General features: G+C 35.8%; 1 protein-coding gene across 1 annotated transcript in view; it reads right to left on the reverse strand.

The window, feature by feature from the left end:
- vopp1 (VOPP1 WW domain binding protein) overlaps positions 1-10,011 on the reverse strand; it is a 60,459-nt gene extending 50,448 nt beyond the window's left edge. The window contains exon 1 of the mRNA XM_007233390.4: positions 9,746-10,011. Coding sequence (XP_007233452.2) covers positions 9,746-9,802 — 57 coding nt within the window. The 5' untranslated portion in view covers positions 9,803-10,011. The remainder of the gene's footprint in view (positions 1-9,745) is intronic.
- Between the last annotated feature and the right edge of the window lie 13,778 nt (positions 10,012-23,789).

The raw sequence follows: 23,789 nt of genomic DNA on the forward strand, positions 1-23,789 counted from the left end.
GTGGAAAATAAATAATATAGCATAAAATAATATAATGCAGCAAAAAATGTTGCAGAATATTTTCATGCATATAAACTGCAAACAAAAACTATAAACTAAAACAATTATACAATAAATACACTTAAAAAGCTTCACAGTAAATAATGGACTACTTTTAAGACAAACCATCCCTATTATCACGATACGGATTTTTAATATCATGATATTTCTGTGTCACGATAAATTGTATACGATATATTATTATAGTTAGTACTGTGTCCCATGACTTTTGCCATGTAAGAACGAATGCTGTACTAACCTGAGGGATAAGCATGTGAATGTTATTTCTGCCACTTGTCAGTTCACATAGAGAGTTCTAGTTACCACATAGATACCACCGCTCACAATCAAGGGGCCCTATTACATGAGTTTTATTTTTGGGCTAATTCTGTTTTAGGTTTTTGTTGGGGTTTTTTTGCGTCTTTTCATCACATTTTGTATATTTTTAACCATGCTGTCAGACGATAAAAAATGTGTTATTTGATTAAATTAATCTAATTTTTTAAGTATTTTAAACTGTGCAGTTGAGTACCACATACTGTAAATATTGTACATCTCTTACAACACTAGACCAATTTATTAGAGGTGTACCTTTATTCATCTAAACGTTACAAAACAATTATAGAACACGCTCACAAAATAAAAAAATAATTAGATTATACAGTAATTTTTGTCCTAATGACTTTTAGTATAAAAAACAATATGACAGATTAGCCAAGCTGACTAATGGTTAACTGGCAAAGCTAACTGTTTTCAAAGCTGAATTAATGGCTGATGTTTGATAACAGATGGATGTTATCTCTATGCTGTTAGATATGGTAAGTTTGGGTGTGTGATATGAGTTGTGTATGATGTCTGTACATTACTTGGTCTTCAGTTCAGGCTATAAGATTTCGTCTTTTTCCTCAATTCTGTGATTCCATCAATGTCTACACCATTGCCTAGAGCGCCTATGTTTCTACAACAATATACGCATCAATAATGTATCGTAAACAAAAACTATAGGATATATCGCAATATCAATATTTCATGCAACACCTATTTCATTATATAGGGACACGAAACTTGGTTATTTTATCGCATCACTCAAAGAGACATACATAACACCTGTATTTTTAAGAGTGCATGATAAGATTGTCAAACGCTGGCGTAAGGTAATTTGGGAAGGCAGAAACGGAGTTAACGGAGCATTAACCTGAGGCATTAGGCTAATGCCTTTGTCTTTGGTAAATATAGATTCGCAGATCAGGCTGAGCAAATCCCTGTATCAATGCTACAAGACATGCCCAATAAGAAATCAGGCTTAGGGCTGCTTTATGTTTGCTCCTGGCCGATTTCATAATCAATGACGAGTGTGTTTTCTCAACCCAGCAGAAATAAATATCAGAGCCAGCTTAGCCACCTGGAACTGTAATGTACAACAATCAACCAGGGTCAATTCTGATATATTCAATATCCGTCATTGACTGTTCCTTCACCTTTAAATTAATAGCTTTTGGCTGATGGTTCTGTCCACAGTGATTTTTCACACCTGCACTGTGTAGTCTGGTTCATTTTCACTGATGGTGTGATTCATTTGGGCAGGTGTGAACATCGTCATCGCATGCAGGATGCAGATCAAAATCATCGCACCTAGACCCTTGAGAAGATGTCATCTCAATCATTTCTGTTACAACTGAATTTTGAAATAGGGATGTACATTGGCAAGAAATTGGAAATGTAATACATATTTTGGCACAGGGGCTACAATTTAATAGATCACAATACATTGTAAGTAAGGTGATATACTGTGATTGCGATCCAATTAAAAAAAAAAAATACAACAATACACTTACTGGCCAAAAAAAAGTTGCCACCAAAGAAAGATCACACTCTCTAATATTTTGTTGGACTGCCCTTAGCTTTGATTGGAGCATGTATTCACTCTGGCATTGTTTCGATAAGCTTGTGCAATGTCACAATATTTATTCCAATCCAGTATTTAATTAATTGTTCACCTGACAGCTGCACAAAGCCTTCTCCATCCCAAAGATTCTCAATGACGTTAAGATCTGGACTCTGTGGTAAACAATCCACGCGTGATAATGATGATCTCATGCTCCCTGAATTACTCTTTCACAATTCCAGCCTCATGAATCCTGACATCGTCATCTTGGAAGATGCCCGTGTCATCAGGGAATAAAAAAATCCATTGATGGAATAACCTGGTCTAAATTCAGTATATTCAGGTAGTCAGCTGACCTCATTTTTTCAGCACATACTGTTGCTGAACCTAAACCTGCAGCATCAACCTCACATCATTTACTTAGTTAAATCCAGGTGTCAATTTTTTTTGGTCAGGCAGTGTATAATGTCATCAAAGAAATAATAATGTTCAACTGAAATGTACAAAGCACTGAAAACACACTTTCCAGATTGAAGGCAGACCATCTACCAAATAAATCCATATAATCTCTGTCTGTCTACTCTGTAATAATATTAAAGCTTGTGTGCTGTTTCCACATCTCTCACAGCAGATCTGAAATACATACATCAGAGCTCTGATGTATTTGATGTGAGAAATGATTGGAATCAGGCTATTTGTCAAGGTTTTGTCTTGCGTTTTATTGATACAGTTTAAGTAGATCATCATCAGTTGAGTTTACATGTAATTTCCACCTCCGAAAACATAAAAATAATTCTGAAAAGGTTCTAAATAAAGCTGCAATAACTAGGCCCACACAGCCTTTGTGTTTGCTTTAGCCTGCCTGGAAGCCTCTCTGATGTGAATCCAAGACAAGTAAATGAAGGCCGGGCCTCAGATGGGTTCTGCAGGTGAATTGATTTACTTATTTATGCATTTTCATTCTTTTTTCATGAAGATTTCTTAAATATTTTTGTTTCTTTGTCCTACTCATTGTGCTTTCAGCTTATGCCTTTCTGCTCGCTGCTCCGGGGCATGTGTGAAGGTTATGAAAAAATCATGAAATCATGAAGTGAATCCAAGCAAATGGAATGCAGATACTCAGCCCACATGGCTACAGTGGCTTCCAGGAGTGGCAGGCCGGTGGGCTAATAAGGGCTGCTTAGTCAAATGAGGTGAAAGATGAAGAGAGCACATACTTTTAATAGCATGACAGTTCTTCAGGAGCTAGGCTAGCGTTTTTCTTCTCTCAATCAAAAAAATATCTTTAATTGGGAATTATATCAATATTAATTTGGCTTTCACTTAACCGATCATTCTTAAAATCCCATTCATGTTTTATTTTTTAATAAAATCACATAAAAAGGCAGAAGATGAGCCTAGAAACTAGAAGCTAAGAACAAAGTAAAACCAAGTATCTCCTTCCTCACTGCATGGCACACCAATGAAACACTAGACTGCAAGCTAAAATTAACACACATTCCTGTGCTCAAGCTCTATTTCTATTTACCCAGTCTTTCACTCCTTATTGTATCACATTGTACACTATTGCATTGTGCCTCCACTTCTCTGTTGAGCTATCCAGCCAGCATTCAGCCTTATTCAATAACCTGTATTTCATTCCAGTGTCATGCAGAGCTCCTTCTCGGCTCATTGGCAAACGTTTAGTCAGGCTGACTCAAACAAACTCAAGCAGAGGAAATGCAGAGCTGAATCAACTGCATTAGCAGGAGACGGAGAGAAGGTCAGGGAACAAAAGGCTTACACAACCAAGAGACAGTACAGTGATGTGAAGTGCTTTGGAGACTGTTAGATGTAACAGTAAGCTTGGATGAACGTGTATATTGATTTAATCAACTGAAAATAATAAGCATAAATGAACCATTTCTCCCTTTTGGAAGAAATCAGTTATTCATTCTTTTTTCCACAAAAAAAAACTAAAATGTGTTTTTTTGTTTAGGATACTTACCTTAAAAATAACTAATTTCTTTCAAAAGGGAGACATGTTTAATTTATGATTATTCATTCAAAAGGCACAATTACTGTCTGTAGAATCATTATAAGCCAGTGATTCCAAAACCTAGTGGTTTTTGAATCAGGCTCTCTGCCTCTCCTAGCTCTAACACACCTGATTCAAATAATCAGATCATTAATAAGTCCTTTCAGAGGGGCAGTGATGTGTTAAAGCAAACTGTGTATGTCAGGGTGTCTCTAGAACCAGGACTAAGATTCAATAATTTTATATGAATATAAATTTAGCAACATTTAATACCACTGTCTCTCTTATATATTTTATTGAAATAATTAACATATAATAAAACCAGCAGATTTAGTTTTATATATTATTTTTATATTACTGAATAATTGATTATGATGACCATGTTCCCCCACAAACACCATGTGAAAACATCCATAAACACCCAGGGGTTCTTCAAGTATGTTTGGTTAAAACAATACAATGCAAAATCCAGCCTAACTTTTATGTTGGTATTCAGCTTCTGAGCAAGATCGTATGTACCATAGCACATTTCTATTGCATTGTATACTGAAGGTGTACAATCTAATCCATCAATCTTATCCATAGTGGGAGCAGATTTTAATTCCAGCCAACCAGATATGCACAGCATTTATCTGAGGACTAACCAACAGATTAACCAAGAGGAATCAGGTGTACTGCTTGTTTTTATTTTGTATCAAAACCTGGTTCTACATTGGTCTTTTGGACAACTTTTTTATATATATAAAACTAAAACGTGCCTAAAATGTAAAATTTATTTATTCAGGGACATACCTTAAAAAATAACTAATTTCTCTCAAAATAAAGAAATGTTTATTTTATGTTTATTCATTTAAAAGGCTCAATTAATGTCTGTAGAATTATCAGGATAAGCCAGTGATTCTCAAACCTGGTCCTGGAGGTCCTGTGCTTTGCAAATTTAATGCTTTCTCCACGCCTAGCCTCAACACACCTGATTCAAATAATCAGCTAATTAACAAGTCATTTCAGAGGGGCAGTGAGGGTGTTAAAGCAAACTGTGTATGTCAGGGTTTCTCCAAAACCAGGACTGAGAAACACTGTGATAAATAATATTTTTTAATGCAAATTTAGGGTTATAAATTTAAGTTTTTAATTGACTAGATTGTCCATCTCACACATTTCAGTGACATAATTAACATATAAATCAACAGCAGGGTTAGTTTTTCATATTGTTTTTATATTACTGAATAAATAATTGATTATGGTGACCATGTTACCCCACAAACAGCATGTGAAAGCATCAATAAACACCCAGTGGTTCTTCACTAATGTTTGGTTAAAACAATACAATACAAAATCCAGCCTAACTTTATTTATCTATTGAGTTACAATTATAATTAATAAAGTTTGGTAAATGAATAGTTTGCACACTTGTTTTATTGCATTGTATAAGGGGTATTCAATCTTATCCACAGTGGGAGCAAATTTTAGTTCTAGCCAACCAGATACGCACATAATCGTTTGTTTGAGGACTAACCAACTAGTAAAACAAGTGGAAGCAGGTGTGCTGCTGGTTGTTTAGCACCAAAACCTGCAGCTACACAGGCCTTTTGGACAACGTTTTATATATAAAACTAAAATGTGCTTAAAATGTGAAATTTCTTTACTCTGGAACATACTTACCTTAAAAAATAAACAAAAAAAGAAAATAACTAATTTCTCCCAAAAGGGTTACATGTGTAATTTATGAGTATTCATTCAAAAGAATCAATTAATGTCTGCAAAATGATCATGATAAACCAATGTTTCTCAAACCTGGTCCTGGAGGCCCTCTGCTTTTTCCAGCCCCATCACACCTGACTCAAATAATCAGCTAATTAACAAGTCATTTCAGAGGGGCAATGAGTGTGTTAGAGCAAACTGTGTATGTCAGATTGTAGAAACAGTAAAACCAGGACTGAGAAACACTGTGATAAATAATATTAATTTGTTACAAATTTAGCAACATTTTATTTAAACAAAAAAGTATTTGATTAGACTGTCTGTCTCACACATTTTAGTGACATAATAAGTTGGTTAGTTTTTAATATTTTTTTGTTACTGAATAATTGATTATGGTGACCATGTTCCCCAAACACCATGTGAAAGCATTTAAAACATCCAGCAGTTATTTCTATGTTTGGTTAAAATAATACTATACAAAATACTGGCTAACGGTTATATTGGCACTTTCTGAGCAAGATCTCAGGTAACAGACTAACACACTGATTAAACAAGTGGAAGCAGGTGTGCTGCTGCTTGTTTTGTATCAAGACCTGCAGCTACAATGGCCCTTTGCAGATAAGACTGGACAGCCCTGGTATCATGCATACATGGTAAGCAACCATGAATTATACTAGTGAGCGGATTTGTAGGATCAGGTGTGTTTGGAGCAGGGAAAACACTGGAAACCTAGTGTGATTGTGACCAGAAGATTGCCATGTTGATTCCCTGGTCCAACACTAAGTGAAGCTAGAAGGTGTGAAGTAATAGTGCCTTTACCTCCCTCAATATTCATGGCTGTGATGCCCTTGAGCAAAGCACTTAACCCCCAATCTTCCTCCACACTTCTGCTTCTCAAGCTTACATCAACATTCTCCCTGGTATCCTTTTGATCATTGGCCTGGACCTGCTCCTACCTCCCTCCAGACTCACCCCTAATCAACCCCAGCTCATCCATCTCATTACTGCCTTCAGAATCCCTGATTAGCTTAAGGAGGTGTTGGATTTGGGCTCTGAATGAAACCTGCAGGAAAGCAGATCTCCAGGAATTATACTTCATGCCTTCATTCACACTCTCCCTGCATACAATTTAGATCAGTGACCTTCTCCTGGGGATCTCCTCTCTGTAGACTCACCCTGAACCAACCCCATTTGATCCATCTAATTACTGCCTTCAGATGTCCTTGATTAGCTGAATAAGCAGTGTTTGTTTTGGCTCTAAATGAAACTCAACAATGATCTCCTTATGCCGACCTTATACTAAACGATTTTCAAGATTTCATTGTCGCAGATAAATTTCCACTGTCGGGATAAAATCATGAGAGTCTTGCTAGAGTTAAGTTGCGGTTGCGTAATCCAAATCGACCACCAGTTTCAACATGCAAGATCCCCAGTCTAACCTTAACCCTAGTGATGGGACAATACGCTTTTTTCAGCTCCGATCCGATACCGATACAAAACTGATAAAATTGCCGATACCGATACAAATACTGATACTTTTAGTTTATTAATAGTACTATGATTAAGGTTTCATAATGAGGCTGAAACAGACCACACAGCCCTTTGAAGAGTATACTCAAGTGCATTTAATGTAAATGCATTCAAAAGTCATTTATTTATACTTTATACTGCATACTTTATATGCAAATACACAGTAGTTTCCTTTCAAGTTAAATGATTTAATTTTTATTAAATATTAAAAAAAGGTAAATATTAAATACGCTAAATAATAAATTCAGGGCATTGTTTTGCTACGGTTGCGCAGGAGACTTTTATTTTGACAAGTAGCATAGAGGATTAGCTGCAATAGCTAATGGCTAACCGGTGGTGCTAACTGTATTTCCGAGCTGAATTAATCACTGTTTTTTAATAACTGATTGATTTCTTAGTGCTGGTTAGGGTTGGTAGGATCTGTGGTTTGATATTAGATGTGGATTATGGCTGTAGTTCACTTAATATAGTTATTTATTACATTCACAATGCCGGAATGCATTTGCTAACGGCTAACTGGTGTGTTTGTGCTGGTTAGTGTTTGTAGATCCTGTGTTTTTATAGGATATGTGAATTATAAATATAATTTGCTGTCAGTTCAGTGCTAGCTAGGCTAACAGACTGCTGGTGTTAATCTGTTTATTTGGACGCTGACTTTACGTGTACCGTTCTGCTGTACAGCATTTTCAAAGTTAAAACTCTCCAGATAATTGAATTTTTATTGTAGACAAATAGCTAATGTTTACTCAGTCAGCTGCAGACTGAAGCTGCTGGATGTTCAGGGTAAACTGTGGAACTGGAATCCGGATCAGTGATGTGTTTCGTGTTAACGTTACGGCGGGTTTACTGTCCAGCTCAAGCTGTGGACTGGAATATGGATCGGTAAGTGGATCGGACGCGCTCGCCCGATATCCGATATGTCGAATTACGTCAATATCGGCCCCGATACCGATATTGTATCGGATCGGTCCCATCTCTACTTAACCCTAACTCAAACCATCACTAATTGTGGAAACATCACACTAGACCTGAAGCAGCTTGAACTGTGTGTCTCTCCACTCTTCCTCCAGACTCTGCTCCCTTGATTGCTAAATGAAATGCAACATTTACTGATGATCAGTGATGCTTTGAAGAGTCATGTCATCTGATTGTGTTGGTCCACTGTGTCCAGTCAGTACAGTGTTTTCCCAGACAATCTTACAGCACTTCATGCTTCTCTCTGCTGACAACTTTTCCAAAGATGCAAATTTCATTTTCCAGCAGGTCTTGGCACACTGCCCACACTGCCAAAAGTACCAATTGGTCTTGTATAATAATCAAATTTTCTGAGACACTGATGTTTGGGTTTTAATTAGCTGTAAACCATAATCATCAACAGTAAAATAAATAAATAATTTAAATAGATCACTCAGTGTGTAAAACGTCTGCATAATATATGAGTTTCACAAAATAAACTGAAATACTGAAACAAAGTAACTTTTCAATGTAGGAATGTAGGATACAACAAACAAGAAACTGTAATTCATTACTATACTGTATTTACAGTATGTAAAACTGAGCTACATTGTATGTGTCCTTATCCTTATCCTTATTTTTACTGTCATAATGAAACCTTTGCAAACAATATATATACATATACAGCTCTGTAAAAAATTGAGACCACCCTAGTTTCTGAATCAGTTCCTCTGATTTTGCTATTTATAGGTTATAAACAACACTTTTCCCAAATTACAAAACAAATATTGTCTTTTAGAGCATTTGTTTGCAGAAAATGAGAAATGGCTGAAATAACAAAAAAGACGCAGAGCTTTCAGACCTCAAATAATGCAAAGAAAACAAGTTCATATTCTTAAAGTTTTAAGATTTCAGAAAACAAAATTTGGTGGAATAACCCTGGTTTTTAATCACAGTTTCATGCATCTTGGCATGTTCTCCACCACCAGTCTTACACACTGCTTTTGGATATCTTTATGCCACTCCTGGTGCAAAAATTCAAGCAGTTCAGCTTGGTTTGATGCCTTGTGATCATCCATCTTCCTCTTGTTTATTTTCCAGAGGTTTTTAATTTTGTAAAATCAGAGTAACTCATCATTGTTAAGTGATCTCTTTTTTTTTTTTTTTTTTTTTTTTACCAGAGCTGTGTATAGGTTAACCAATCAACTATGACTACAGCTACAGTGTCAGGTTCATATGAAGGCATGAACTCCGGTGTCCTGGGGCTAAACAGAAATAGCAGCAGTATTAAATAATAGAAGTAGCTGTAGTGGTGGCGTGCTCTTGTTTATGGTTGATTGAACACGGACCCCGAGACACAGGCTTATTATTATTCCTAATTGCGACACTCACACACTGTACATTTAAACAGCAGCACTGGAGGTTATTCGGACATATGCGGCATTTTACAGCACTCCAGCTCAGTCAGAAAGACAGGAAAGTGAGGCAGACAGGAGTCAGGCTACTCCTCTGTAAGTGTAAATAAATAACACAGTGTGTTTTTGTGTTCAGCGCCTCCTAAAGCAGGACCTCCTCTCTCTCAATCTCTCCGAGTCTCTCCTGAATAACAGCCCACTCACCTCCACCAGCAGCACCCAGACCGTTAGGAGAACACCCACTCCGCGACGGCTCTTCATCTTAACTCGCTTCTTCCCTTCTTTTGGCACAACCTGGAGAGATTTCTGTCACGAGCACGGCTCCATCGCAGTCCTCCCGTCCGTTCTCTCACTACATGCCCTCTTTCTCTCTGTACACAAAGCGGCGGCGGCGGTTACTGTAGCTAACATCCGCGTATCCGTAGCAGCTTAGCCCGTACTGTCAATGCTAATAGCGTCGGGTGTTTTTCCCCTACCCGTTTTCGTACAAGTCCCGCCTCTCGCCCTTTTGATTGGCTAGCTGCACTTTTCTCGCAAGAAATTTAAAGATTGGACAGAATGCGTGTCAGTTTAAGCTGTTCGCCAATCGTAGAGCACCGAGCGCGGAATCCTACTAGCCAATCCCAGCGCGGTAAGGCGGGACCTAACGTAATACGGGTGGGAAGTGAAAAGCGCATGCGGGATATCCCTGCTGTGTTTTATTATCTTTATTTATGTATTCAACAAACAAGCATACAAATAACAAAATCTAAGTTATTGGTAGCTACAGACTTAATTATTCTTCGATCCAACATGCAAGAAACAACAAACTGACAAATAATAACAATAATTGAGAACATTAATTGAAGAAGACTAATCAATACACAAGTGATCATCATTATAAAACAAATCATTATAAACAGAATGTTTATTTGAAGTATGCTGTAGTTGAATGTAGTCACATTATGTTTAACACAAATGTTTATACCTTGCTTTAAATTAAAGTTTTAATGGAAGTTGTAGCACCTTATTCACTAAATAGAACAAACAATACATTCTAATATACAGTAATATACAGAATAATACAAAATGTACTAAATATACAGAATCAGGAAGGTTCTACATGCTTTCAGCTATATATTAAGTATATTACATACTTAATTATACAGTATAGACAAGCATGCAGCAGCAGTAACTGCAGAGTAGTGCAGTTTAGTTTGTTTGAGTTTTATGGATGCTGTCCATTAAATTTCCCATTACCCATTTTTGTAAATATGCTGTGCTTATGTGTCATTTTGTAGTTGACTCATAAGCCAGAATGATTGTCAAAAATAAAAGTCATATTGGGTTTGATAATATTGATAACATTTTATGCATAAGGTGAGAAATATGGGGACAAAAACCATCACAGTTAGCAGTATTTAATGCAAATTTACTAATTATAATACTATTTACTTAAATTTACTTAAATAATGAAGAAACACATAAAAAATGACATACAAGTCTGTCTCAAAATATGGCAAATATAAAAGTCATATTGGTTTTGATAATATTGAGAACATTTTCTGCCTAAGGTGAGAAATATGAGGGTTGTTGTCATAAAACTACTCTGGGGCAAGTGTTTCTGAATATAATGAATTTGCTCAATTGTGGTCCTGAAGGGTTAATGTTCAGCACAGATTCCCAGATAAACCTGTTAATTACAGGGGATTTTCGCAGTCCTTCGAAGGATTTGATGTGAAACGATAAGATTAAGAACCCAGTGTCACAATATCTGCTATGTAAATATAGCTGGCATTTGCTATCCAATATGTGAAGCTGTATAACATTAGAGTGAACATCAGTCAGGTGTATTATATGTACTGCTAAAGGGGAATTCCACAGATTTGTCTAAATCCCTGCACAAAGGGCATTTAAACATGTAAACATACTAAATTAAGGGGGGTTGGTGTGAAATGTGCTGTTCTCTAAAAGTGTATGAAGACAATAATGACAAAAATGTTCATGGTGGTAGTGTTCCTGTCTCAACCACCATAAAGGAAATCAAAGCCTGTATATTTCTTAAACAATTTCTTTAAACCAGACCAAATAATATCTCGAACACCAGGCAAGATGATTGTAATCTGACTCCTCTATAGTGAACATTCAGTGAGATCAACACCCCCGCTGTGGATATCAGGCTATGAGCTTATAACTGTCAGGCTATCATAATGTAATATCATGACTCCCCAGAGTATTTACCTGTCTGTAGAACTATGGCAACAGCAGTCATGGAGCAGAGAGAGAGAGAGAGAGAGAGAGTGAGAGATACAGAGAGAGAGTTGGTGAGTGAGAGAGAGAATATCTCTCTGTTGTTTGGTGGTATTATTATTTTTGGAATAACTCCAGAAAGCCTTATAAGAGGAGATCATTTGGTGTTTTTTTTTTTCAATAATTAGACCCAGCCTTTTCTTTTTCAGTGGCATTGTTTTGCTGCCATTAAATCTGAAACTCACTGTTGCCATCCTCACTGTGTGCGTGATAGACTGGCCATGAAACCTGCTTCTGCGTCTGCATCCTGTGTATGAAGTAATCTGACCTGATGGAGGGTCTGAGGCCTGCCAGAGGCAATCTGTGCAAAATCCTCTGCTGGTCCGGTAGACTGAAGTATCTTTAAATTTGAATTAAAAAGGTTCTTCCATAGTAGTTCTCAGTAATATTCATTTTGTATGAAATATACATGACTCAAATGCCACATGATTTGCAAAATAAAAGGAGATTTTCCATGGAAAGGAAAATATAGGCTGCAACTAGGCCTAATCCCTGTCCGGGAAACTGACCCTATGGCCTGAGGATTGCGAGCTCAAATTCTGGGTCATGCTGCTTCATCATCTACCTCTGGATCCCAAGAGAATCCTGGTCATGCAGCTTGCCATCAGCTGCCAAAGCCCTGAGAGTGCACAGTTGGCCTTGCTCTTTCTGGGTGAATAGATGGCACTCTTTCTCCTCATCACCACAAGGCGTCTGTGAGCTGATGAATCGGAACCGAGTCACTGCACTTTTCTCCAAACTTGCTGTGATGCTACTCGGAAATGTTACATCATCAGCAGTTCGATAAGAGGCGGTGGCTAACTTCACGTGTTGGAGGAGGCATGTTTTTGTCTTTACTCTCCTTGTGTTGTGGCAAACAATGGGTGGAAACATTGGTCTAGCTAAATTAGGAGAAAATAGGAAAAAATAGAAATGAATAAAATAATTATCATTCACATCTCAATTACAAGCACAGTTCTTTTTGGAACCCATATATTCTATGGCATTCCTGAACGTAAGTTAGGTTTGTACCTCTTCTTAAGCCATAATGGCAAATTTCTGTATTCTTGGATAATGTAATTCTTGGACTGTATTTTCCATATCAGCTGGAATTTTTAATTGTAATATTTAGTAATATTTTAGTGATATTTAGTAAAAGTAATATTTATTCTAATAATGGTGTCATACAGAGTAAATAAACCCTTGTGGCTTTTTTATCGTAATTCCCACAGGTGCCTAGAACCTCTGCAATGCACTGTATGTAAACATCCTCTAGAAATCCTAGTAATGTGCTGGCAGCAAAAAATAACATCCCGTTTCCATCAGTTTGTTTTCTCAAAATAACACTGTGCCTCCTCACACTGCCAGCATTTCCACTAGTAAACAGAAGACAGATCATTTCAGGAGTCTGTAGTGATGCTTCATTATATCAGATGCAATGTCACATAAAGAGTGGGGTTCATGAGCTGATAAACTCAAATTTAATTCAATAAAAGTTGAACTCAGTGTTTCTGCTCTCTACAGACCCAGAGACAGTGCTTAATAAGTCCAACATATTGCCAGGCGGCGCACACTACTCTAAACACTGAAAAATATTATAAATGAGATTTGGTAGGAAATAACTGTAGTAAATAAGCCAGTTTAATGACTTACTTATGATAAATGTAGCAGAAAGATTTATTTAGGTAGCCTACATAAACCCATGAAATGAAGTCACAAATATAATCACAAATAAAGAACGTCATCAGATCTTCAAAAGTATGATCAGGCAAATTAAATTAGACAAGCTGAAAGTTCAGCGGTTCAGTCAGTCCAGGTTTTGTGAATATAAAGACATTAATTAGAACTATTAAGTCAGTAATCAGAATGTTATAACTTATAAGAACTTCAAATCACATTAAAAAACATGTACAGGTAAACACAAATGCAGTACAGTAACAAGAATTTCTCATTTTAAAGAAAGTAGGTGAGATCTTGTTATTTAGTCTGAAGAACAAATCTATGGTCCAGATTTCTGCTGGACATCCCCAGTCAGTGCTTCAGTGAGTGTTTAATTCCAGCACCAGCTTACCAGATTTAACACCATTAAGCACTGATCTACCAAACCAGCTGTTGATATATTCATATATGATGCATAAATAATAGTACCAAAAAAGTATTTTGGATATGTTTTAATGAACACAGTGATGTAACACCACAACTTTCTGTAAGAATGTGTTGTATGTATTGTCATATTAGCATTTTACTGAGCAAAATAAGCTTTTCCATTGTAAATATCAAAGTACATTGTGTAAAAATTAGGTCTAGCCGTTAATATTACAAAACAATAAATATTTGCACATATATTCACGCTTATACACTGTAAGCCCGGATAAGTTGAATTTACTTTAACAAATTGAGGAAACCGTTTGCCTTAAAACAATTAAGTAATGGGAATGAAAACTTAAGTTGGCATAACTTAGAACATTAATTTATTACAACTAAAGGGGAAGTTGATTTAACTTTTTTTATTTTTGTTATACTGTAAGACTGGATAAGTTGAGTTTACTTAACTTTTTTAAGGCAGCCAGTTTGCTCATTTTTTTTAAGTAATGGGGATTGAAAACTTAAGTTAGCATAAATTAAAACATCAAGTTATTACAACTAAAGGGGAAGTTGATTTATTTCTAAGGTAGCCCAGGCAGAATCACTACACACTGATGATGAGTGACAGAAACTGTTGGACACACCCATTATGCAAATAGATTGTGACAGAAGCCAATGGAAAAGAAGCTGTTAATGGCAACAGACTAAACTCAGTTATTAAAAGTTGGTTCAACTCAAAGAACTCGGTTTGAATGTATTTGTTCCCACAAATATTCAACTAACTGAGTAATGTTTAGAAATATACAATTTTATGTAAAACAGACTTAAATCATTTGAGTTACATTTGGGTCAGATAACATTTGGGTTTACAGTGTAGCTTCAACACAGGACATCAGTCTACACAAACCACTCTTACAATACACAACACTCTGCCCTATTATGACTATTACACATAAACAAAGTGTCTAAACACATCAGTTATTTATTGGTACTATTATTTTCATAAATCCAACATTTTGTTGCCCAGCATGTGCAGGTTTCTAAAACAAAAACATTTAAGGTATACAGACTATTTCATTTCTGAACATGTTGTGTGAACTTCTCTCATTTCCATGTTATAATTCTGTATTGTTCTATTGTTCTGTCTTCTTGCACATTTTATATGAGACTAAAAGTTTAGATCACAAATTTATTTTTTTATTTAATTTATTTCACCTTTATTTCACCAGGCTAGTTATTAAGAACAAGTTCTTATTTACACTAACGACCTTTAAAAATTGTCTCAGCAAATAGGCTCTGTTTCTAGTAATTACAGGCTGTTTTACTGCTTACTCCCTGTATAATATTAGCACAATAATATTTACAGTAGTGTTATATATATAAAACATAAATATTTAAAAAGAAATTATTCAGAGAACGCATGTGGGGGTGAGCTAAGTTGATTTACTCACCCAGTCAAATCTTCTAAAGCTGACTAAAGCATGGAGTGCAACACTTAATGATTCCATTAAGGCATAAGTGCTGATTTCCTGGAGGAGTTTAGTATTGGATTGCACATTTTCCATTCCTTTTTACCTCCTAGAGTGTTTTTAAATCCTTTACTGTGATTTTTTTTATTTGTGTTTAGTTTAGTAAAAAAATCCACTTACAGTTCATATATAAATAAGAAATAGAGAAATTACATTTTGTGGTGTTCTACTGCATTCTAGTTTCATCATTTCATGGAGACAAGGATTCAAGGATTCAAGGAGATTTATTGTCATTTCACATCACATGTGGTACATAAGGTGTAGTGAAATTGTATTCCCATGGTCCAGAATAAATAGTATAAAAATATAATAATAATACAATATATATCAAGATAAATACACAAAATATAAAGGAGAGTAGGAAAGTAGCAGCAACATGAAGTCCAGAGTGCAAGTTTTGGACCATTTGGATCATATTGAGATTTTACAGTCATTTTAAAATATAAAAGTGACAAAAAGGATTGTTATTTTTAGATAGCTTTAAAAAAAATGCAAGTTTAAACACACCCAAGATGCAATTTAATCAAATTCAATCATACAAATCACTTAAGAACGTGATCTGAAACGCATTTGAGCCACATATTATAGGAGACAAACACATCTATCTCTCTAAAACGCATTTAACAACCCAAACTCCTGCCAGTACAAAAAAAAAATCAGAAATACTGTAATAACGTAAACATGCATCAGATACCATCAGATTTTGGACTAACTAAGAGAAGATGCATTTGACAACCAAGTGTAAATGTGGGCAGAAACAGAAGACTGTCCAATGCCAGTGTCCAATAACTGTCCAAAGGTCTGTTTAACTGGACAAGTAGTCTTCTCTTATCTAGGGAATATGTCATGTGAGTCATGGATGCAGTGACATTGCCCACAGGGACACAGTGTGACTGGGTCTCTGCATCTGTTTAGAATATTCACTCATGCAGGAGGGACATTCACTCATAATGGAATATACACTCCCTATAGAGGATTTTCAGATGCTCAAAATATCTGGTGGAACCAGTACTGAGTTTAGGACGAAGTAAAGGGTAAAGTTTAGTTTTTAACTGAAGAGTAGGGAAATAATTAGGACTGGTACTAAGTTTAGTTCCAGCTAAGGGTTAGGTTTAGTTGTTTTGGTTTTAAATTGGGTCTAGAGCTAGTGTTAGGATTAGGATAAGGGTTTAAGGGATAGTTAAGGTTAGGGTTAATAGTTTAAATTTTTGTTTAGTTTTTTGGGTTAAGGTTAAGTTAAGAGTCAGTTTCAATATTAGGTTCAGTACTATGTCTGTAATAAAGATTAGATTAGATAGATTTAGGGTCAGTACTAGGTTAAGGATCAGGATACGATTTAAGTTTAGTTTTTGTGTCAAAGTTATTGTTCAAACCAGAGCTAGCTTTAGGACCAGGATGAGGATTAAGTTTAGTGAAGATTAGGTTAGTGTAAGGTTAGGAAAAAAATAGGGGGAATTTATTGCAAAAAATCTTAAGCACTCTGTCCACATGAAGTTATATATGGGTTTTTTTTTGCTCTGGGCTGGATGTTGCCCACAGTTTGGGAAATTCCTCCTAAAGACCAAAAAGTGGTCTAAGCACTAAGATCAGGAGATCGCTGGTTCGAATCCTGTTCATGTAGCTTACCATCGGCTACCGGGGCACAACTGGCCTTGCTCTCTCTGGGTGGGTAGATGATGCTCTCTCCAAATATAACTCCAAAGGGTGATCTCGATCAGCACAAGGCGTCTGTGAGCTGATGTATAAGAACCCAATCGCTGTAATGCTCCTCGCCAATGCTGCATCAGCAGCAGTTCAAAAAGGGGCGATGGCTGACTTCACATGTATTGGAGGAGGCATGTGCTAGTCTTCACCCTCCTAGTGTTGGGGCATCAGTAGTGATAGGGGGAGTCCTAATGAGTGGGTTGGGTAATTGGCTCTGTAACCGAGCATATCAGTCATATTAGTCATATTCGCCTAATGACTAAACAACATCAAACAAATAAAACACACACAGACACAGGAATAAGGGAATAAAGCAGTCACACTTTACTTACTCTTCTTCTCTGCTCTTTTTTTGCCCTATGGCTACCCCAAAGGGACATTCAGTGTACATACACATTCCTTAAAGTCTGTTACAATATGATGTACATTGAGATTCTGGACGGGTTTAAATCACAGGAGAGGTGGGGCATCTTTTTATTGCACAGTTCAAAGATTTATATGCCGGCTTAGCTCTTGCACAGTGAAAAGATTGTGGCCCTTAACTGAACTGTTACAGAACCATTTGGGGAACACAATTAACTTTAATGTTTACTGCATTATTAACAGCTTCAAGCTGTCACTCTTCAGAGCTGTGCTTTTATTTTGGACGAGACCGATCCTGCTTAATTGCAGGCGGATCTCATGAGGCATCTTTGTTTCACATTACAGGGCAGTAAATCACAGAGATCTCAGTAAAGCATGTTGTGGAGTAATAATCTATCAAAACTCTTGAGACTTCAAAATTACAATGATTCAAATGTAAATGTCACAATTTTTGCTTAACTAGTGTTGCATGATCTGACCTATATTATTCATAACATCTTAGAACATTAATGCAGATGGCTTTGTTGAGGATTAGGAAATGGTTTGAACAACCAGTAAAACATGTGTTAATCTAAACATTCAGCTTAAACAGCTACAGTCTGAATAAGTGGATATAATGAGTGTATTAGTTTTTGAAATATTACAACTCGAAGGACCTAAAGGAAGCTTTTTGCTGCTTAAATTTTCATATATGAGCCCACTGGTCTGAGGAATGAATGTAATATTTTGTGTCACGGTGTGGTGCAGGGAAGACGTGGAGACGGACGTAAACGCAGGTAAGAAATAAATATTTAATAAATAAACAACAAACAAACAAGGAACAAGTAAACACATAAACATAAACCAGGGAGATATATACAAGGAACAAGGGAGTGAACTAAATAACAGAAACTAGATACTAGAACTAAATAAATAACTAGAAACTAGAAAACCAACTAGAGATAATGATAATAAATAAACAGGGAATGTATACAAGGGAATAAACTAGAAATAAACACAAAGCAGGGGTAAATATAGGGAGCTAGGGAACACGGAGCTAAACAAGAAACTAGAAAAAAATAAAACAAGAAATAAACAGAGGTAAACACGGAGCAAATAACCGACTACAGCGAAGAGATACGTGGAACAACAAAACAACAGGGGAAGGTGCAAAGACCGACAAAGTCAAAGTGCCACAGGGGATCTATTTATATGAACAGGAAACAATGAACACCTGGGGAGACAGGTAACGAGGGGCGGAGTTACAAATGAGAAACGTGGTGGAAAACTACTGAGACAGGGGACACAGAGAAGCAGGGGTCACGTGGGAATAACACACAGGCACGAGGACAGGATTTATTACAATACTAAACCACATACTGCAAACATTACAAAGGCACAGCTGTAAAATTAGAGGGTATAGGTACTGGACAGGCCTGTCTGTAGTCCTGTTCTGTCCCCGGTAGAGAATGTGCTGAGAATTTCTACATGAAAAATGTAACAATGAAGACGACATATTGTTACATGCCTTAAGACAGTTTTATAGAAAGAACAGGACAAAATAAGACCTGAAACACTTACAAAGTGTTGTGACATAGTACTGTTGTAAATGCTTTGAAAAGTTTTGAAATTCAGGAATTAATGTACACTATATTTTATCTATATTTTTGAGTTTGGCATTGTACATATTGGTTGTTTTAAACAATAGCAGGAAAAATAAAATGGCAATAATGATACAGTCAGTAAGTGATCAAGTATTATTCACAATCACAGTGCTGATCTGTGCTATTAAAAAGCAATGTACTGCAAATTTTGTCACTATTTAAAATGACCGATTATCAATATCCATATGATTTTCTCAGAGCTACGAATATGTAATCTTCGTACGTAATCTAGCCATCAATTTTACCATTCTTGCCTGTATTTCTATTAAAATGTAATGAAATCCAACATCTGTCCTTTATAATTTGGACACATCAAAAAGTCCATTCGAAGATTCTGACTAGGGGTGTGACGAGACACTAATATCACAAAACGAGACACGATACTGGGTTCACGAGACGAGACGAGATTTAAAAATTACATTTTAAAGAAAACGTCAAAAATGAAAAATATTTGACAAAATCATATAACGCAAACTTACCAGACTGATTTCTCTCACACATTTATTCTATAAGAAATAGAAATAAGAATAAAAATAAAAAATAAAAATAAAATATATAGTACAAACAATAAGTGCAAACCACAACCAGACAGGAGACAGGTTAAATCTTGACGAGAAATATCGTCACGTTTTAAACTCGCGAGATCTCGTGCCACGATATCTCGTCACACCGCTAATTCTGACCCTTATTTTTTTGGAAATTAGTATATGTTTAATAACCTAGGTGTATGTGGACACTTCTTTATAAATGCATTTAGCTACTTTAATCTGTGCCCATTGTTCACACAGACAGACACAAACAAAGTCTTTCTTTTCTAGTCATTATAGAGAAGTGTTTGCAATAAAACCGGATTCTCTAGAGCAGATAAACATGAACCTTTAGGCACCATGCCTAATGCATCCCAATGCCTTGCAGTATTGAGCTGTGGATCAGTGGAACTGTGTGAATGAAGGTGCTCTGTCCCATGCTTTTAGGACGAGTAAGGGTGTTGAGAATGATGAGGTGGGGTGTTGATTATCCAGCACCCTGACCTCACTAATGCTCTTGTCACTGAATGCAATCAAATCATCACAGCAATGCTCTGAAATCTATTAGAACACCTTCCCTGGAAAGTAGAGACAGTTACTCCCACAAAAGCAGAACATTTTTTTTTCAATATCCTTGATTTTGGAAGAAACAATGAATAAGCAGGTGCCCCAGTACTTTTGTCTATATAGTGTACATCTAAAGCCTTGTTCCTCCCCCCCCCCTCATCTCTTCTGCTCAGGGCTCTTTTACTCAGACACATCTTAGGGATTCACAGAAGTTTTTTGAATAGGTGAGCACCCTTATCTGGATACAATAGGGGTGTAAAAATGTGGAATGAGTGCACCATTTCTGTGCAGCTCTGGTCGGTGATTCGAATGGCTATTGAAGCACTGACCTGGAAAGCACATGAAGAGAAAGGCCTTATATAACAGCAGTCAGGCCGCATGTGGAAATTCAGATAGTGACCATGTAAAACTCAATACTGCTGAACTGGGGAATGACTGCTGCATTGAGCTGCTGTGTGTGTGTGTGTGTGTGTGTGTGTCCTCACCTCAGCTTGGATCCAGACAGTTTAATTTAAGGTCATATAGTCTGAGTATGGTTTTTGAAAAGGTTGAATTTAAAAGGTGATATTAATCAAAAAGGTTTTCACAAAAGGTGGAGTAAAGATGGGAAGAAAAAGTCCAGTACGTAACAAATGTGTGAAAATAATTTAAATAAAGAAAAATGTCCCTTTAAGAATGATTTTTTCCATTTTAAATGCAAAAAAATCAATAAAAGATATAAGGAATCAGAAGGAATTTCAGTTTAAGGGTGCAAGCCTAAGCTAAACAGCCATAATCAACATCACCAATATAGAATCAACTGTGTATCAAAAAGTATGATTCAGCAACAGCTGATAGAACCATATGGGCAAGAGATTACTCTGGAAAACCTATGTAAATCTCTACAATATGGGGTTACATGCACAAATTCCAATTAAAACTTTACTGTGAAAAGCAGCAGTGATGGGAATAACGGCATTGAAATAAACGGCGTTACTAACCCCGTTACTTTTTTCAGTAACGAGTAATCTAACTAATGTTTTACAGGTGCGAGTAACACAAAAGTAAACGCAATAGATACTTTTACTGTTAACTAGTTACTTTTATAGTGGAGTAACTCAGTTAGTTACTTTTTTGGAGAAGTAACTCGTAACTATAACTGATTACTTTTTCTAAGTAACGTGCCCAACACTGCAAAGCAGAAGCCTAATATCAACTTCTATGGGCTCAGAGGCATCTGTATTGTGTTTAGATGAATTTGTATTTCAGATCTTTTTAGGATGAAACGAACACTGTGAGCTCTGGACCAAAGACAAAAAGGACCATCAAGACTGTTATCAGCAAGTCAAAAGGCTAAACACACATGCAGAAATGTGTTGCCTTGAAGACAGAAAGTTTTCTAGGGTTGTCCAAGCTTTTTTTCAACAAGACGATGCAAAAAGCATGGCTGCAGCAGAAGATACAAAGTACAAGCACTGGAACTAACCCAAAAGAAAATGCAAAAAATAAAAATACTACAAAATAAACTTTTGCAGAACAAATGGGACAAAATCACTTCTTAAAACTTGTGTTATAATTCCAAAGAGTCAGTTGTTTTGGTAAGTCTAAGAGTGAAATAAAAAGTTTAAAAAGTTAACAAAAATATAAAATGCAGAAGACTTGAAAAAAAACATCCCCTATCATCCCTCCAAGGATCTCTAAATCCTACTTGCCATCTTTATTTTTCAAATAAAAAAAAACAATACAGGGTTACCTTTCACAGTAAAATATATGAATAAATGACCATAAATACCAAGAAAAGCTCAACAAATGCAATAATCATTTCCAATTGCTCTAAGAATGTGTGCTACCAGAATGTGTCAGAAAGACCTGAAATCTCCATCTCATAATTCTTCCGTTGCCCTATAGAGGAGAGGTGAGAGCCAATACAGAACTCGTTTCATCTTTACGCTGAGTGTGCAAATCTCTGCAGAGAAGGCAGGATATTGCAATGCATTACTCAGAAGCTGACGCTCCGCTGCTTGTGTTGCAAAAGAGTTGTGACTAAATATTCTATTAGAGGAAATGGAAATCCAATCTCGACTTTCCCTCCGTGAAAAAGGGACAAGCCTACAAACAGTAGATAGTGAATGGTGCATTGAACTGATATTGAGGGATACATTGAGAGGTGTGACGGTGTATATACTGCTTAAGCTTTCCTTTATAAAGAACATCTTTAAATCCATGGTGTTAAAAGCACTGAGTTTAGTATTAAATTGAAATACCTATGTAAAGTATTTGACCTTTACGTTTCTCACTGCTGAAATGCAGCCATTTTTTTAAACTGCTTTTTGTACTTCCCTTTATTTTTAAGTCAATATCATACAATTTTATTGCATTAAATTATATAATTACGACCAATTTTTATGAACATGGAAAAGTACTGAAATGGGCATAAGACTAATTTTTACATGGCCAATTTTCAAACCTTCATCTTTTACAAAAGTGTTGTTCTGTAAAATCTTAACTACTTGTGCTTCCTCTTATTTAAAATAGAACATTTATTTTCACAGGGGGTTTTGATTTAGTAGTTTTAGTCACATTTTAGTTATTAGTTAGTAGTTTTAGTCTAGTTTTAGTTTAGTTTGAGTCAACGAAAACTAAAAACATTTTAGTCTAGTTTTAGTCAATTAAATTTCTAAAATATGTAGTTGAATTTATGTTGTGTATTTTTATGGTTTTACTATTTTCCACAGGGAGGGGGCAGCTATGGAAAATGCTCTGTCGCCCCAGGTCCCAGTTTTTGCAATATTACAACTCGAAGGACCTAAAGGAAGCTTTTTACTGCTTAAATTTTCATATATGAGCCCACTGGTCTGAGGAATTAATGTAATATTTTGTATATTTGTATATTTTGTAATATTACAATACTAAACCACATACAGCAAACATTACAAAGGCACAGCTGCAAAATTAGAGGGTATAGGTACTAGACAGGCCTGTCTCTAGTCCTGTTCTGTCCCCAGTAGAGAATGTGGTTAAAATTTCTACATGAAAAATGTGACAATTAATTAAAATAGAAAATTAATTTTCACAGGTGGTTTTGATTTAGTAGTTTTAGTCACATTTTAGTTATTAGTTAGTAGTTTTAGTCTAGTTTGAGTCAACTAAAAACATTTTAGTCGAGTTTTAGTCAATTAAATTTCTAAAATATGTAGTTGAATTTATGTTGTGTATTTTTATGGTTTTACTATTTTAATTGTCTATTATATTTTTATTGTCTATTATTGCTAACCTGTATTATAACACTTATTTTAAGTTTTGTTACATTTAAATTATGCTAACAATAAAATGTTTTAAATCAACTGGGCTATAAGATAGTAAGAAAAATAAAGCAGAATACATACAGATTAATACTAACAATACTTGCTTTAAGTAATCTAGAAACATATTACATAGCAACTATACTTTTTATGCACATCCAGTCAAATAACAGCAGTGTTCCTTGACTGGTGTGTAAACATGATTAGTTGGAAAAGAAAAAATCAACAATATTTTTTTAGTCATAGTTTTCATACATTTTGTTTTATCTGTGAGATCCTCT

Source organism: Astyanax mexicanus, chromosome 6 (assembly GCF_023375975.1).
Source record: "Astyanax mexicanus isolate ESR-SI-001 chromosome 6, AstMex3_surface, whole genome shotgun sequence".
In the NCBI taxonomy this organism is placed as follows: Eukaryota; Metazoa; Chordata; class Actinopteri; order Characiformes; family Acestrorhamphidae; genus Astyanax; species Astyanax mexicanus.